The sequence below is a fragment of the Miniopterus natalensis genome, chromosome 6, assembly GCF_054644295.1.
Source record: "Miniopterus natalensis isolate mMinNat1 chromosome 6, mMinNat1.hap1, whole genome shotgun sequence".
Lineage (NCBI taxonomy): Eukaryota > Metazoa > Chordata > Mammalia > Chiroptera > Miniopteridae > Miniopterus > Miniopterus natalensis.
Genome location: NC_142086.1, coordinates 46,016,380 through 46,034,430, shown reverse-complemented (window position 1 = coordinate 46,034,430; position 18,051 = coordinate 46,016,380). Strand labels below are relative to the sequence as shown.

The 18,051-nt window shown below is 47.8% G+C and overlaps 1 protein-coding gene across 1 annotated transcript in view; it reads left to right on the top strand.

The window, feature by feature from the left end:
• Positions 1–18,051, top strand: part of ITGB5 (integrin subunit beta 5) — a 102,453-nt gene that overhangs the window by 44,145 nt on the left and 40,257 nt on the right. Inside the window, exons 6-8 of the mRNA XM_016200119.2 lie at positions 13,624–13,785; positions 15,238–15,333; positions 16,998–17,087. Of these exons, the coding sequence (XP_016055605.2) occupies positions 13,624–13,785; positions 15,238–15,333; positions 16,998–17,087 (348 nt within the window). The remainder of the gene's footprint in view (positions 1–13,623; positions 13,786–15,237; positions 15,334–16,997; positions 17,088–18,051) is intronic.

Genomic DNA, 18,051 nt, shown 5'->3' with positions numbered 1-18,051 from the left:
TCAGTTTTACATGATCTCACTTATATGTGGAATCTAATGAACAAAATAGACTGAGAAACAAAATAGATCCAGAGACACAGAAGCATGGAACAGACTGATGGATCTCAGTGGGAAGGTGGGGGTGGGGGAGTGGGTAGGGAGAGATTAATCAAAGAACTTATATGCATATGTGCATAACCCGTGGACACAGACAACAGTGTGGTGAAGGCCTTTGGGGGGCGGCAGATGCAGGGTGGAGGGGATCAATGGGGGGAAAAAGTGGGGACATCTGTAATACTTTCAACAATAAAGATAAATTTTTAAAAAATTAAAATTAAAAAGTCTCAAAGGAAATGACATAAATTTACACACTGAATAAAACGTCTTGGCAATGGGTTGGGTCCTTTCTTCCTTTGCTGGCTGGAGCAGTCTGATCTACAGTGGAGACCACAGCCCCGGGGGCTGGAAGGACAGTTTCACTCTGGGAGACTTTCTGCAGGAATGCAAATTCTGTGGACCTCTAAAAGCAAAACAATTGATACCCTTGCTCACCAATCTCTGTGCTCCAGATGTTTTGTGCACAGTTCCTCTGATCCACACCACGGTCTTTCAGTGAATTGGTGGTAGTCATCCCCAGTTTACAGCTGAGGAAGCTGAGCAGCACAGGGATTCATTACACTTACTCTTAGTAAGGATGGGAACCAGATCTGGTCCATTCTAAAGCCCAGGCCTTGCCTGTTACCTGGTGCCTGGGCGCTTTGGGAAGTAGTGACAGTGGAGTGCAGAGCGGGAAGTCGTATTGTCCTCGTTGACACTCTGCCTCTTCTGCTGCTAACTGGCTCTGTGGAGGCCCGCTGACCTCTCTGGGGCTCAGATACTCATCTGGAAAATGCAGGAAGGTGGCATGGGAGGGAAGGTCTCCAGGATGCCCTCCAGCTGTACTGGTCAGTGCTGCCTTTCACAGAGGACGTCCCAGCCTCTGTTCCCTTTGCTCAGAGCCCTTGATTTTGCTTTTTTCTCCTGGTTCAGGCTTGCGCCTCAGGCCGGCCAGGGGCTGCTGCAGGTAGCAGTAAAGGCACGCACCGAGTCAGGCATGGCTGTGAGAGGTTTCCACTCTGCACCCTCCCCTTTCCCAGCCTCCCACAGAGTTGATTTGGGTTCTTTCGAATTGTGGCGTGCTTCCTTGTAGACCTCAGACTTGTATCATTTTTTTCTCGAGCATGAGTTGAGAAATGTAGGGAATTGCCTTTTTTCCCTTGAGGAAGGCAACCACCCCTGACACTTGTGTGTCCCCTGATGGGACTCCCCACATGATCTGTTTTTGTGCTTTCTGGGTTACCTGCCCAGCATGCATGAGCTGTTTCTGCTAACAGGTAAGCCCCACAGTGTCTCTGGGGCTTGATCCAACCTAACCTGCTTGCTCACCCTGTGGTCCAGGGTCTTCGTGAAGCACCATGAAAGTTTTGACTTTCCCTGTGGCCCATGGGAGCTGTGGGGCTGTGCGTGCAGGTGTGCCGGTCCCCTGTCCATGAAGCGCTTGCATTGGAGGGGACAAAGGTTCTCCCAGGCTTTCTGTCTGGCAGGTCGTTGTGTTTTAATTGCGTACTTTTGAGTCACTTGATTGTCTTAGTCTCCCAGGCAATGTGAGCTCACTGCCCTGCCCAAAGCTGCTCGTTCTGACAAGAGGGGTGAGAACTCACTGAATTACAACTCAGAATTGCCAACAGAGCACGAGTGACAGCGTGTATCTCTTTTCATCTTCCAGCATAAATCTCTACTTTCTGCTTAGAAGGTGTCTGCACACCTTGGCTCTCTGACTGACAATGGCTGGGAAGACTTATCCTGGGGAAAGTTAGGAGGCCCCTTCAACGACTGAGGCTGTATTTCTGTACCTGTAGAGAACGTCACTTTTTCCTTTCAAGCAATGGCTCTTTTTTTGCTTTAAACACCCTTTTGGCAAAGAGGAAAAGAGACCAGGGTTTCTTCCCGGCCCTGTGGGACTGCTCTGCCAGCCTCTGTCTCTGGCCTTTGCATTCCAGCCACAATGACCTGAGTCGGTTACTCTGACTCATGCGAGGCCCTTTGCACATACTGTTGCTCTGCTTGGAATATTCCTCCCCTGTATCCCTATTCTTCTTTCCCTCCTTTCTTTTCTTTTTTCTTTTTTCTTTTATTAAATTAATAGGCTTTATTTTATAAGAGCAGTTTTAGGTTTACAGTAGAATTGAGCAGGAAGTACCCAGAGTTCCCATACACTTGCCCCCACCAGAGTGGTACATGTGTTACGACTGATGAACCTACAGTGACATGTCATTGCCACCCAAAGTCTGTAGTTTACATTGGGGTTCACACTTGGCGGTATACATTCTGTGGGTTTGGACAAATGTGTAATGACACGTATCCCCTGTTACAGTATCATACAGACTAGCCCCACTGCCCTGGAAGTCCTCTGTACTCTGCCTCTGCACCCCTCCCTCTTCGCCCCTGAGCCTTCTTTCCCCTGGTTCAGATCTCCGCCTCCCTGTCTGTGAGGGAAGCCTTCCCTGATCGGTCCTCCTGACTAGGCCAGAGTCCCGAGCACCAGCCCCTTGGCCACATCCACCCCAGCTCCCATTTTGTTTTTATCTGAGCCACTCCTTGAGTGGTACTTGTTTCCCTTTGAGACAGTAAGCTCCCGGAAGACAAGGACCCTGTGTTTTTTCTCTCCAAACTACAGGTGCTGCTGTTTCCTCAGAGTCTTGTTTTCTGCAGGAACCACTGGTGTTCTTGTTCTGTAGCAGCCCCTTCTAGACTGTCCTCTGCATTCCCACCGGTGTGCCCTCCACCCCCAGCCTGACTCACTGCCTGGCATGGAACAGCTTCTCCGTACATGTTTGGCGAAGAAATATGCTCTGTTCCTGCAGATTCCTTTATGCTTCCAAAGTCCAAGAACCCCAGGCCCACGCTCTCATCGCATCAGGCTGCTCTATGCATGTCCACTAAAGCAGAACCAGAAGTACCGTCACCTGGCAGTACTTTCCAACTCACAGAGTATTTGTCGAGTCCCAGTACGTGTGCAGTGGCAGGTGGGGTGATGAAAATTTTAAAAAGATGAGAAAAAGTCCCTATCCTTGGGGATTTGATTTGAGCTGGTGGATCCACCAGAAAGTCAGTAGAACAACCTGTTTATAAACATTAGATGGAACCCTATGTAATTATTGACATTTGACTGTCAGTGATATTTGGATATTTGACTATTGATCATTTCCCCTATAAAAATAGAAAATTCCTGTGGTTCAGCGGTACATGTTGCAATGCCTCTTCTCTAGTGTAGGTTGGACTCTCTGTTGAGTCTGCACCAGACTAGCCCTACTGCACCCTGCTGGGGCTCCGGCTCGAGACAAATGTCTAAATCCCGAGTTCACAGGCTAAGATTTCTTTTCCCCAAGGAAAGAAATAGTACACTTTTACCCTCAAGTTTAACCACAGAACAGATTTTTTTAAAGTTTTTTTATTACAAAATATGGATGGAAGCAGGAAAAAAACAAACTACTATTGAGAATATGTTTATTGTTATAAAGTCACACAAAGTCTTGAATGTCAGTAAGATTGGGAAAGCCAATCACAGAGGAATCTAACCTTGTTTTTCATTGTGTGTTGGTTGGAATTCAGACTCCTCAGAGTCCAAGCTCAGATCTGCTGCGAGGACTGTCTCCTGGCCGGTCAAGTCATCCCCCTTTCCTTCCTCATCTCCTCTCCCAAACCTGTTTGTCTCTGTCAGTGGTTACCTGGACTGTTAATGTACAGTGTTTTATTATGACTTCCGACAGTCGATTGAGTACTTACTGTGTGCGAGAGGCCATGTTAGGTGCTGTGAGGGGTGCAGAGATGAACGGGCCACAGCTCCTGTCCCCATAAACATCACTTCAGTTGGAGGACCGATGCTCATACAGCAACCTCATGCGTCAGCTGAGTGCACGGACTCTGTGCAAGGCCTGGCCCCTTGAGACCCAGTGGTTGAATCTTGTCCTTCAGGGCCACCTTGGTCTCTTTGCCTCCCTGTGTTTGCCCTGCAGCTCTGATGCTGATTATGTTATTGATTACCATTGGCCAAAGGCTTTATGAGAGAGGGCTCTCTGCCAAGCATTCCACAGAAGTTATTTTAGTTTACTGTCTGCCCTCTTTTGATGAGGAAACAAGCCTAGAAAGGTTGAGTGGCTTCTCAGAGGTCTTATAGCTGGAATGACAGAGCCAGAGATGGAACTGTACCCACCAAAGACATAGCTCTTTTTTTTTTTTTTTTTTTTTTTTTAAGAAATCAGGAAGCGGTTCATGTCCACACTGGGCTGTTAACAGGTGTGAGGTTCATTTCTGACATTCCACCTCGGTTACTCAGTGGCTCTGCAACTGAAGCTACTTCCTCACCTTTTTTTTTTTTTTAATATGTATCTTTTGATTTCAGAGAGAGGAAGGGAAGAGGGAGAGAGAGAGAGAAACATCAGTGATGAGAGGGAGTCATTGATCAGCTGCTTCCCGCGCGCCCTCTGACCAGGAATCGAACCGTGACCTCCCAGTTCATAGGTTGACTCTCAACCACTGAGCCACAGTGGCCGGACCAGAGCTCTTAATGTTGCGATTAGAGTGTCTGTTGCAGGAAGAGAGAAGGGGAGGCATGTGCTTCCAGACGGAGCAAAGTCCTTATCTAAGGGGCCATTCCCACGAGACCCAGCTTGCAGCCTGTGGAGCAGGACTGACTCAGTCCCAGGGGAAAACAGTTGCACATGCTACTGTGTTCTGGAGCTGAGAGTTTCCTGTTTACCAGGCAGCTCCGGCAGCTCTGCCAGCCCTCAGATTTTCCAGGCAGACCACTAATCCTGTTCCTGGCCAGGTTGCTGATGGAGCCCAGCCCTTTGAATGAGGATGTTTATCTTTGTCCTTAGCTTCTCTGTGAAGTGGGAACTCTGATGTCTGCTTTCTCATTCATAATTCAGACGGCTTCTCAGAACCGTGGGCTCTGCTCTCTGTCTCTTACATAGTGCGCAGTGGAGACACTTTCTCAGCGGTGAGAGAGCATGTGGCTGGTGACTCTTCAGTGACAACTGGGGCCCAGGGGCTGTGTTGACATCTGGCTAGAGGATCCATTCATCTGGGTGACCATAAGTTTTATTTAGACAGATGGACCTTGAGATCAAAAAACCCAGTCATTTAAAAGGTCTTGTTTTTGTCATCACTGAAACTACTCCCTGGACAAACACTGTTTACTAGAGAGACTATCGTGCAAGATCAATGATGAGAGAGTCATTCATCGGTTGCCTCCTGCTCGCCCCCTACTGGGGATCCACCTGCATCCTGGCCATGTGCCCTGACTGGGAATCAAACTGTGACCTCCTGGATCTGATGCTCAACCCGCTAAGCCATGCCAGCCGGGCAGAAAGAATTTTCTAACAAAGATCACTGTCCAGTAGTAGAGTAAGCTGCCAGACATGGCAGTGAGCGTATGTAGGGCCTCCTGCCCGTGGGGTGGGGGTGCCAGATGAAAGATTTCTGCGTTGGCTGGAGCTTGGACAAACCAACCTCTGGGGTTCCTTCCAAACTTTAGGTGCCACTCTTTGCTAAGTCAGTTTTTCTCTCCAGTAACCACTGTGCTTTTGTTCTATAGGAGCCCCTTTTAGCCTGTCTCCTATGGTTCTCAGCGGTGCACCCTCTAAGCTGCATTTGTAGTGGGCCACCACGACCATGAACTCTACCATGCACATTCATTTGTATGCCAAGCTCAGCTTGCTTTGAGCTGATGCTGAGAAAAGCTTTCCCTGGCTCCTAATGGCTTCCCCCTTAGCATGTTGGTAAAAGTGCGGGTGGTGTGGAGCAGCTGTACAAGAGGACCCAGGGACCAACTGGAGGTGGGCAGGGAAGGGTGGAATTCTGTTCTTGGTCCTTTGGGTGACCTTCCTCCTTTCTCAGATCTTGCAGTCCCTGAGTGACCCCAGAAACCAAATTGCCCACAGGCTGGAGGCTCATGTCCTCAAACAGAAAAACCACATCCTTGCTCCCTAGCCCTCGTTTCTCTTTCCCCTAGCCCCACACTCCAGAGCCAGATACTAGAGATGAACAAGCCAGCAAGTCTGTCTTCACTCTTGGAAGGAGCCAGTTTTAATCTGTCTTCTCAAAGGCTGGAAGGCCCGGTCTTCCATCCCCACTCTGCTTCCCCTTTTCATGGACCACTTCCTCTTCACCATTTCATAGTCCCCCATCCCTGGGACTGACTTCCAGGCCTGGCTGCCCAGATCCTCCATAACCACCCCACTGGCTACCCTGGCCCCTCACCCTCGCCCACCCTCCTGAGCTTGTAACAACCCCCGTGGCACTGTCGGCACCCTTTCTGCAATCTCCGTTAGTCTTCTCAAAGCTCTGCACATGGCAGGTAATTTGATTAAATGTTTTTACTTATGATAGCTTTTTAGTGCTTCTCATATTTATGTTTAAATGAAGATGTTTGTTAGAGCCCTGGCTGGTGTGGCTCAGTTGGTTGGGCCTCGCCCTGTACACAGGAAGATCGCAGGTTCGATTACCAGTCAGGGATCATACCAAGGTTGTGGGCTCGATCCCCAGTTGGGGAACGTGTGGGAGGCAGCTGATCGATGTTTCACTCTCACACCAATGTCTCTCTCTCTCTCTCCCACCCCCTCCCTCCCCTTATCCCTCCCTCCCTTTCTCTCTCTCTAAAATCTATAAAAGCATGTCCTCAGGTAAGGACTAAAAAAATTGTTTAAAAAGATGTTTGTTAGATTCCAGAGCATATTAAATAGCTGGTGGAATTGGGAGTGAAGTGATTTAAGACTTGTAGACATTGTGAGGGAGGTTTTTGGTACCCAACCCCAGTCGTGTTTATGGTTCACTTGCTCAGTCCTCACTGAGTGCTGGGTATGTGCCTGGCGGTACTCTTGTTATTCTGGAACTGGGCCCTGTACCCCTTCTCTTCCCTCAGCTCCAGATCCCTGCTCTTTCTGAGCACAAAGCAGAGTTTGGACAAATACTCTGCTGAGTTCCTACTCTAAGAAAGTCCTCTCCAGCCCCAGCCCTGGTTGAACTGGTTGGCCCCCACAGAACTAGAGGGTTTGCTTCTTGCAACCTGGATAGAATCAGAGATTTGGGGCATGGCAATGGCTCCCACAGCCACTCATTACTCCTGACACATGCCCAGAGCCCATGGATGGCTGCTTTTCACATAGCATGGCCACCTACCCACGTATCTGGCTCACCTGCACCAGCTGGAGTAACGTGGGTTACAGAGCACCCTGGGGTGGCAGAGTGCAGGCTGGTAGCCAGGCTGGAGGTGAGCCTGGGGCTTCTCCTGCTCACCAGGTGTGTTTAGGGAGGGCAGGGGAAGGTGCAGCACAGCCCACAAGCTGCAGCTCGACACAGGTTATGGGAATATGGACTATGATAATTTGGGGCTGGACAGATGCTCTTGGGAGGCCAGGACAGTGTGATGGAAAAGGTACTTCAGAGGTTTCCTGACCAGGCATTTGATAGTCCCATTGCAGAAGCAGGAAGCCTGGAGGGCAGGTAGTTTGCAGGGAAGTTGGTGCAGCAGCTTCAGGGAAGCTGAGCTCCAGGTGATGGCATAGACCTGGCAGTGGAGCTCAGGAGAAATATCAAGTGGTGGCGGATGTGACTCAGTTTTCCAGGCAGATGCACAAACTTGGATAAATCTCTACAGGGGACAGTGTTACCTTTGGCTCTGTCTAAGTGCTGAGAGGGGAGATGGAGTCAGCAAGCAGCCAGAGTGGCCTGGGGGAGTTGGACCGTGCCAGGTCCCAGAAGCCAAGGGCAGAGGGGCTCGCAGCAGGCCCTGGTCTTCAACAGAGAGGCCACAAGAGCGAGGCCTGAGGATGCCTGTGGGGCTGGTGACAGAACCTCAGCACGAGGTTCTCAGCCTTGGCAGCAGGACAGACTCATCGGGGAGCTTTAGAAACCTTGGTGACAGGGCTGCAGGTCAACCTAGTTATATGAGAACCTCGTCACCAGCGTGGTGAAAGCTCCTTAGAGGAGCCTGCAGTGCTGCCAGGACAGAGAACCACTGCGAGCACGAGGCAGAGAGACAGGACTAAGAGCCACTGTGAATGTGAGGCAGGGACATGGGACTAAGAGCCACTGTGAGTGTGAGGCAGGGACATGGGACTGAGAACCACTGTGAGTGTGAGGCAGGGCGACGGGACTGAGAACCACTGTCTGGGAGAGGGAGTGGGAAAGGAAAAGTCATGTGGAAAGGTCAGATCATAAGGAATTGAAAAGAGGAAATAGAGGCAATAAGTCTGCTAGTCTTGAGAGGGAGGGAGGGAGGAGGGAGAGAAAAAGAGAAGTGATGAGAGGTTGGCAGAGTAGCTGAGTCAAAAGAAGGGTTACTAAAAATGAGTTATGAGTAGATTTTTAAAAATTTTGTTTATTGATTTTAGAGAGAGAAAGGAAGGGGCAGAGAGAGAGACAGACATCAATTTGTTGTTCAACTTATTCATGCATTCATTGGATGATTCTTGTATGTGCCCTGACCAGGGATTGAAGCCAGAGCCTTGGGGTAATGCTCTAACCAACTGAGCTAACTGGCCAGGGCTGGTTATGAGAGGATTTTTAGGCACATGGAAAGGAAACAGAGAGACTGATCACTGAACAAATTCTCTAAAGAGGGTGGAATTTGGGGACTGTGTTTCCTGGGGGAAGGAGGAGCACTTCTTCAGTAAGGTCAGAGGAGAGGCCAGGAGGTGGCCCCTTTATTTACGGGGCATCCTGGGACTGTGGAGTCAGACGCTGTAAGAGATGGAACAGGCAAGAGGCAAGTCTTGTTACCTTCCTCTCTGTTGGTGACAAAAAAGACAAAGTCACCTCCTGGAGTGAGTGTGGGAAGGGAAGTTTAAAGGCTGACACAGACCTTGTGGTGAATTTGATGCAGATTTGACCAGGGAACAAAGAGAAGTTAAGTGAATTGCAGCCTTGGCCAGACTTGAGTCCCGCAACTTTCCGTCCCGCCTACCCCTGACATTTTCATCTGAGGGGTGACCTCTTTCATCTTGAATGAAATTGGCTTTTAAAAATTCTGTTTTTACTCAGAGACATGGAGAAGAGTTTAGGTCTTTTTAAATTTTTCTTAAAATTTAACATAAATTTCACCCATAACCCTGCAACCCAAAGATAAGATTATGTGCTTCTGGATTGCAGACTCAAGTCACAGATTTTTCAACTGCATGGAACACCGATGACAAAAATTGTCAATTCTTGACTGTTTACTTAACGCTCGGGTACGGAGCTGGGTGCACCATTTTATTTAATCCTCTCAACAACTCTATTTTATGGGTACTCTTCTCATCTCCTTCTTAGAGCTGAAAAGCGGGAGCTGGGAGAGATTAAGTAACTTGCTTAAGGTCACAAAGACAAGCTGAGGCAGGTGTGGGGGGAACTGGGATTTGCCAGACATCTGAGTCCAGGCCACTCACTGCTGTGCGGATGCTGCCCCAGAACAAGTAACATGTATAAGTGCTTTTCCCAGCACATTACTAATGCTCAATCTGTTCATGTGATTTATTATATTTACATAACTTTCTGAGCGAATCAAACCTTCTTTTAAAAAATAAAAAGCTTTATTAAGGTATAATTGATGTACAGTAAACTATACATATTGAAAGTGTACAACTTGAAAATGTTGACATATATATACACACCTGTGGGATATATATATTATGTGTGTATATATATCACAGTCAAGGTGATGAACATCTTTGTCATTTCTTCCACATCTCCATCAACATTTGGTGTGGTTAGTCTTTTTAATTTTTTAAATTGAGATATAATTGACATAACACTATATTAGTTTCAGGAGTACAATGTAATGATTCGATATTTGTATATATTGCAAAATGATCACATAATAAATCCAGTCAACATCCATTACCACACAGTTGCAAATTTTTTTTGGTCGTGAGAACTTTAAGAGCCACTCTCCTAGCTACTTTCAAATATGCAATACAATATTATGAACTATAGTCAACATGCTGTATATTATATTTCCATGACTTATTTTATAACTGGGAGTTTGTACCTTTTGACACCCACCCCCTTCACCCGTTTCACCTTTTTAATTTTGGCCATTCTATTAGGTGTGTGGTAGAATCTCACTGTGGTTTTAATTAATACAAAACTTTTAAACTCTGTGGTATGTACCACTTCATAGTCCCTGTAACAACTATAGTAAAAGGATAAGCGAAGAAATGTAAAAATTATTACTAGTCTTAGAATAATAATTACAGATCTTTTTATGTGCTAAGTACTTTTATTTATTTTTATTTATTAATTTTTAAATATATCTTTATTGATTTCAGAGAGAGGAAGGGAGAGGGAGAGAGAGAGAGAAACATCAATGATGAGAGAGTCATTGATCGGCTGCAGCCCGCAACCCGGGCCTGTGCCCTGACTGGGAATCGAACCCCAATCGCCTGGATCCTGGGTTGATGCTCAACCGCTGAGCCACGCCCGGCCGGGCTGTGCTAAGTACTTTTAAATGAATTATGTCTAAACCTAGCATCAACCCTGCAAAGTAGAATTATCTCTATTTTATAGATGACAGACTAGAGGCTGAGAGAGGGGAGGAGGTTAACTTAAGGTCTCGCAGTTAGGGCAAAACAAAGATTTGAACTCAGCCTTGTCTGTTCCAAAGCTCGCACACTCTGGCCCCTATGCTATACTTTGTTTTTTTTAAAATGTGTTTGCCTTTTTTTTTTAAAAAAATAAAAATTTACTTTTCCACTGTTGCCCTCTGCCCCAAACATGGGGTACAGAACTTAAGACTTGAAAACAGATAGCTCTGCTGACCAGGCAGACAGTAGGAAAGTTATTTTGAATATAAATTCTTCGTGGAGTCACCACTTGTAAAATCTCCAAGCCCCAAAGCCTGAGTGAGTAAATAGGCCATCCTGACTCACTCTCTGTAGCCCAACCTCTCAGCCAAGTTTGCTCACATCACTTACATAACCAGGGCCCACTTCAGAGAAAACAGAATTTATTATTGTTATGCCTTGCCACTCTTCATTTCTGGAGCTGTTTCCATTTCAGATTCAACCCTTAGATCCAACAAGCACTTATTTGGGTTCTGGTAGTCATTAGTTGAGAGCCTACTGTGTCCTTTCACGAGTTGTCACATTTATTATACACACACACCCCTCCCCTCCTCTCCCTACGTGATCGGGTAGTTTAGCTTAGTGGGAAGAGACAAGCAATCTGAATATAGCTTCTCGCGTCCTTACTAGTTCAGCGACCTTGGGCTGGTTACGTAATGTCTCTGAATGCCAGTTTCCTCATCTTCAGGATGGCAGTACCTACCCCACAGGGGTTGCAGTGAAGATTAAATGGAATAATGGAGGTGAGCAATGAATGCTCGGCATTAGTATTCCCGTTTTACTGACAAGCAGAACGCTTTTGAGGTGTTAAATAATTTGGTCAAAGCTACACAGGTAATTTGGGTTAACACAAAATTCAAGTGCTCGTATCCAGGCACCCAGGTTCCACGCTGTTCTATCTCCCCCTACCACCCTCCTTTAGGTCCCCACAAGTCCCTCAAGAAGCTGGCATGGAAGAAGAGGAGAGGAAAAACAGCTAAATGGCAGAGCCACCATTCAGAGCTGTCTTGTAAAAGTAGTACTTGCTAGTTAAAGACAATTTGGAAAAAAGAAAAAAAAGATCGCCCGTAAGCTTAACCCCAACCCCACTACTATGGTGTATTTTGTTTCAATATGTCCTGTTGTCCTTTTAGTAGAAAGCAATGCTTGTTTCCTGTATAGTTTGCAGTTGCAGCACTGTATTCTTCGTTTTACACTTTACATCATACATATTTACACATAATTTCGTACTTTTCATGGCCATAGAGGAGTTATCTCCATTTACTTAACTGTTCCAGAATTGTAGGATATTTATATCTCTCCCTTTTCGTCACTATTGGTAAAAATATTGTTGTGCATGTCTCAGAATTCCTTTTTTGTTTTTTTTTTATTAATCTTCACCCGAAGATATTTTTTACATTGATTTTTAGAGAGTTGGGGAGGAGAGAAACAGTGATGTGAGAGACACACATCGATTGGTTGTGTCTCGCACATGTCCCAGCTGGGGCTGGGGATCAAACCTACAACCCGGGTACTTGCCCTTGACCGGGACTTGAACCTGTGACCCTTTGGTGAGTGGGCCCATGCTCCAGTCACTGAGCCACACTGGCCAAGGCTGACTGTAAGTTTTTTAAGTAACAAACGACTGATATCCAACAAGTTTGATGACGTCCTATTCATCAATTATTTTATCCTGTGAACTGCCTTATCTAAGAAATCTTTGCCTAGACTCAGTGCCTTCATTGGGGCCTGGCACACAGTAGGAGGTCAGCGAGTATATGTTGGATGAATGTTGAGAGTCAAGGAAACTGATTCCCTAAAAGACTGAGTTCCTTACTCGGCGTAGGCCTCCTGGCTTTCAGTCCTCGCTGGCCTCTTTTCAAACCCCTTTCTCCCTCATGTTACTCTGACTTTCTGTGATTTTTATTTTATTTTATTTCCATGCTGCTTTTGGAGCAAGTAAAAAAACAGCACAGCTCTTGAAGGCTATTTTATCCATCATTATGGTGATAAGACAGAGAGGAAGAAACCCTCAACCCCTCACCTGCCATAAGAGCGATAGCTTTTACTTAAGTCTGTGGATCCAGTCTTGATTATTGTACCCAGTGTGCATGGGTCGATAACTCTCAACAGTGTTTAAGCCCTTCACATGTTCACCCTGCTACCAGCGTGTTTTGGGATGCCCTTTCACTGTTAGCAAGACGGCAACCATATCTCAGTTTTTGTTTCTCTGTGTCAGGGTCTAGCTGCTCCTAATAAAAATGAATGGGAGTGTTTTTGTGTAATGTTGGGGGGGCCGTAGTGGCTAAACATTAAAAACAGAGACCTTCCATTGCAATGCAGACGATGTTTAGCTGAGCCTCTGACTGAAGAGTGGATGTATTTCATGTAGCAAAGCAGTAAAGGTAGAAAAGAGCTTATCTGATTGAACTAAAACACCAAAGTGGTTTAGTTAATGATGGGAGTGGTTCACACTCCTGGCATGGATGGCAGATCCATCCTGCCAGCACGGATGCAGATTTTACCAAATGCTCTACAGACAGATTGTCGGCTGGTCATTTGAGCACTCCATTCTGAGTGATTCAGTCTAACCTGAGGACTGAAGTATTCACTTACTTGTCACCTTAGACAAGCCCGCCCACCCAAGTGTGCTGGGAGAGGTTGCGGAGGAAGAGGGGCTGTTCTGGGGAGGGGAGAACAGGTGAGGCTCGAAGGGGAGGCAGCCCTCAGGTGTGAACTGGAAGGAGCAGGGAGGAGAACGATGGGCTGGAGGGAAGGCTCCAGGCACATGGACCTGGATGCCCAAGCCTGGGAAATGTATCTCCACGTATTTAGGGTTCCCCAGTCCAGGCTGTGTCTCTTCTGAGCTCTGTGGGGTTCCTCTCCAGTGGTTTTGTGAGTGTCCCCAGGTACACAGGAATGAATGCTTCTGATTCAGACCATGTCCCCTGGAGATGGGCCAGTGCCTTGTCCGAAGCCCTGGGCAGGGTGGCCTTGCACCCATCAAATCTCTGTTCCTCAGGAGAAGATTGGCTGGCGGAAGGATGCCTTGCACTTGCTTGTCTTCACAACGGACGATGTGCCCCACATCGCACTCGATGGAAAACTGGGGGGCCTGGTGCAGCCGCACGATGGCCAGTGCCACCTGAACGAGGCCAATGAGTACACTGCGTCCAACCAGATGGTGAGGGCCGGGACCCCAGCTCTGCTCTGACCCTGCCCATGCCCATGGTCCAAGGGCTCACCTGGCCATGAAATCCTCAGCTGACCCTCTGCTCACTGACTTTCCCATCCTTTTTTGGGATTGGATTTCATTATTCCATCTTCTCCAGCTGGCCTTCCAGAACTCCTCATTGACTCAGAGCATTTCTTAGGCATTTCTGTTGCTGGGTCATCTTTCTGCCCTTGTGCACCTAAATGGGAGTGTTTCACTGAGGGAAGAGGTGACCTGGGGAGACAGGATAAATCTCAAAGAGGAGAGGTGATCTTACAGGAGGGTGGGAACTGTGCTCCTGCAGAGACCAAATCTGGGATAGAAGTTACAGGACAAGCCAAGCCAAAGCTTCCCAACTTCTAGGAGCAGCTCCTGGAGGCACTGGGCTCCGTCAGTGTCAGAAGTGGGGCCGAGGGCATCCTGTGTGGAATAGGAGGCCCCAGGGACCTTCCACTCCCAACGATCTACGACCAAGGCCATATAATTTAAAAGAATTTATGTAAAATTTCAAACATATATAATGATCAATAGACCAGTGAAATGAATTCCTACATTCCCATCACCCAGACCCAACAGTTACCAAGATCTATTCAATTAAAGTACTATTCAATTAAAAATAAAATAAATCTATACCTTCTTCCTTCCCAAATCCATTCTGGTGTCTGACTAGAAAGGAATTCTTTCTAATTTTCTTTGCCAAATAAGCCCATTTTGTCCAGTGTCCAAGCCTTCCATATTATCCAAAAATAGTGGGGTCTGGAAAAAGGGCTCATGCTGTAGAATCTGATAACTACAGAACTGATATGGGTCCCTGTACCCATCATTAGCCCTTAAAATCCTTCAGGACATTGTTAAAGTGCCTCTCAGTCTCCTCCTGCCCTCCCTGCTTGTACCCCATCCCCTGCCATGGCCTAACTTTTAGTGCAGAGGTCAGCAACCTCTCTGCCCTTCCGAGCCATGAGCAGGACTCGGCAGGATGGGGGGAGGGGGGGGCATTGGCAGGCCCAATCGTGAGGCCTGGGAAAGGGAAAGTCAGACAAGGAGATCGGGAAGGAAGGTCTTAAGGAACAGAGGAAAGGCAGTGGGTGCTGATGGTAGATGGAAGGATGTGCTAGCTGTTCTTTTGGGGGACCTCCCAACTCTTCCCCTTCCCTGCTGAAAGGTAGGGAAACCTCCATGAATCACTTCTCCATTCTGGGGTGGGAGGGGTGCATCTAATTTGGCAGGTGCCAGAGGTCCTTTCCTGGAGGGTATCCTCTGCACATTCCCTCAGTGGAAGCTGCTGATGGGCTTGGCGATGAAGGGGCTGCCAGGGGAAGGTGCTTTTCATGGGAAGCGATGAGTTACTGAGTGCATGCTGGAGCCTGGTAGTACCTCAGCCTGCCTGAAATGTTACAGCCTTGACTTTTGCATTGGCCCTAGGACTATCCATCCCTCGCCTTGCTTGGAGAGAAGCTGGCAGAGAACAACATCAACCTCATCTTTGCAGTGACGAAAAACCATTATATGCTCTACAAGGTACACCTGAAGGGAGTGAGGGAAGCTGGTGTCCTGAGTCTGGGGGCCATGCTGACCCTAAGGTGAATGGGAGACTAGAATGTGGGCGAGGAGTGTTCACGGCCCTACTCTGTGTGCGGGGAGAGCCAGAGGGGTGGATTATAGCCCTGTCTTGTTCTGGTGAAAATACTAGTATTAAGCAGTTCACCTAGCAGTGCCTACCTTTACAAGGAATTTAAACATATCGTATGTAATTTAATCTTGCGAAAAACTTGGGAAATATGAATTCCCGCTTTTCAGATGATGAAATGGAAACACACGGGGCACACTCTCATGGGGGAGGACGACATAAAATGAAAATGTACAGAAAGAAAATGAAGGCATGGAAGCAGGCTCCATCACTGACTCCAGTATTCCCCAATTTTTCTGCCTTGCCCACAGAGTCCGGGAGACCAGGACTTCCACAGGAAACAATAAGTGTCTTGAGTGAACAGAGCAGTCTGTGTATGAACCTGCTCTGTCTAAAAGAGACTATTTTCGGGTCATCCCATGGACCATCATAAGCTCCCTCGTGAATGTGCTCTTTCCCACGATCACACTGGGAACTAGGGCCCTCCACCGAGTCTCAGGGAGTGCGTGTAAGCTAAACGTAAAGCCCAGCTCGCCTCCGACATCTCGGCATTGAGAGGTTATGGGAACCTCATCCCCACCCCTGGAACAGCCATCCCTGGTCCCCTCTCCTTTCCGCTCTAAATACCCACAAAGAGCCTTTGTCTTAATTACGTTTTTCTACTGCTCCTGCCTGAGGTTATTGCCGATAAAATGCCATTTACAAGTCCCTGAGCTCTTTATCTTCTTTGAGTCCGAATCAATTTTAGATGAAAACGAGAGAAGAGGATTATTTTTCTTTTTTTGTTTCATAGGCGATAGCAGGATAAAACATGTCCTTTTACAAATAGCATTTTTAGAGGCTCAGGTGCGCACACTGTGCTGGGTGTGCACAGGAGGGAAGATGCACTTTGGCTTAAGCCGTCCTTGCTCAGAACCAGGGACACCTTGCTCAGGGAGGAGTCCAAGGCAGGCTGAGGGGGGTGGATGTTTCTAGATGTTTCTGTTACTTTAACAAGCGACACGCTCAGGTGTTAGTACAACTGACAGGCAAAAGGCAGCTACTTCAAGGCTGCCTGCTTTGTTGTAGGACTTCACCCAGAGATACCCCAGGGCACCATTCACATCGCGGTTCCCTGTTAGGGAAAGAGGCAGTGAGCCCTTGAAAAATTTCCCGTCGCTTCTGCTGAACAGGTTGAGGGCATCCTTGAGCTGATCCTGGGAATACCTGTGTAGACTAGGGGAGAGATGGCAGGAAATATGGTAGACTATGCTGACCTTGGAGGATGGACTTTCAGAGTTGTCTGTCACATCGGGGGTGGGGGTTCTCCAAGAAGGAGCATGGCTTATCCTGTAGGAATAGATCTGTGCCTTCGGGAGTGAGTGTTGCACAGCCCACGGCAGGGCCCCTGTTTCCCTGTGCCAGTTCTTTCCTCCTTTCCTTGTGGCATCCTCTCCAGTTTATGGAGTGAGAGTGGCAGGCGAGTGTGGGTCCCCTCACTGTTTTAGAGCAGGGTTCCCTCTGATGGTATGGAAAGGCAGATGGGCTTATTTCTTTTTTCTTTTTTCCCCCCAAGAATTTTACAGCCCTGATACCTGGAACAACGGTGGAGATTTTACATGGAGACTCCAAAAATATTATTCAGCTGATTATCAATGCGTACAATGTAAGTCATCAGTTTCTTCCTGATCCGCACCTCCTCCCCCGCCCTTTCCCGCTGAGGCCTCGGGAGCCGACTGGCCTCAGGCGGGCAGCCACACCACACTGGCGTGCCCGGCTCTGCTCCCCGCCTCTTGCCTCTTGAGTTTGGTGCCTTTCTCCTGAGATACAGGGTGGAGAAGGCCATCCTGCTAGAGACAGCCTCTGCCAGCTTGACTCTCATAAGCTGGTCCCTGTGAGCTGTGAGTGCTCAGTGGAACTCAGCCTGTGGGTTCTGACTGCATGGTACCCCGGGTCCCATCGGAGCACCTCGCTTGGGTGGGTGCAGATGCTCTCCACCCATCCAGTTGGCTGGGCGATCCCGCCGCTGTGCTCCCTGTGGGGAGACGGGAGAAGCATGCGCACTGATGTCACTTTTCAGTAGGCCGCACAGTTGAAATTCCCAGGCTCATGGAGCTTAGCGTAGAGCTGCAGACTGAATTGGATAGAAGGCCCAGAGAAGAATCGGCAGTAGGTCTTTGCTCACAGCCTTACGACCTGATTGTAATTGGAGGAGCCCAAGTGGGCCTGTGAAATTCTGTGCTGTTGTGAATCATCGAGTTACAGTGAGTACAGCACCTACAGCTGTGGGCTAGGAGCCGCTTCCACACCCCAAGCTGACTGTCGGTGATCCCTGAACTTCCCTCCCTTTTACTCTCTACCTCAATTCTCAATACCCAAGAAGTTCTTGACTCAGACCTACCGTTTTTTTCAGGAAAATGCAAGCACACTTTCCTGCGCTGGGAGGTGTTAATGTACTGTCTGTCCACTGTCCTCTTGCTGCTGAGCCCCTGAAGGGTTGTCGCTTCCAGTGCCCACCTTACCCTTCCTTCATAGGGCCAGGTAATTCCCAAGTAGGATTCAGAGTGTATCTTCCGGTTAAAACAAAGTTACACGTAGAGTAAGTATAGTTTAAGTAGCACTATTGGTCT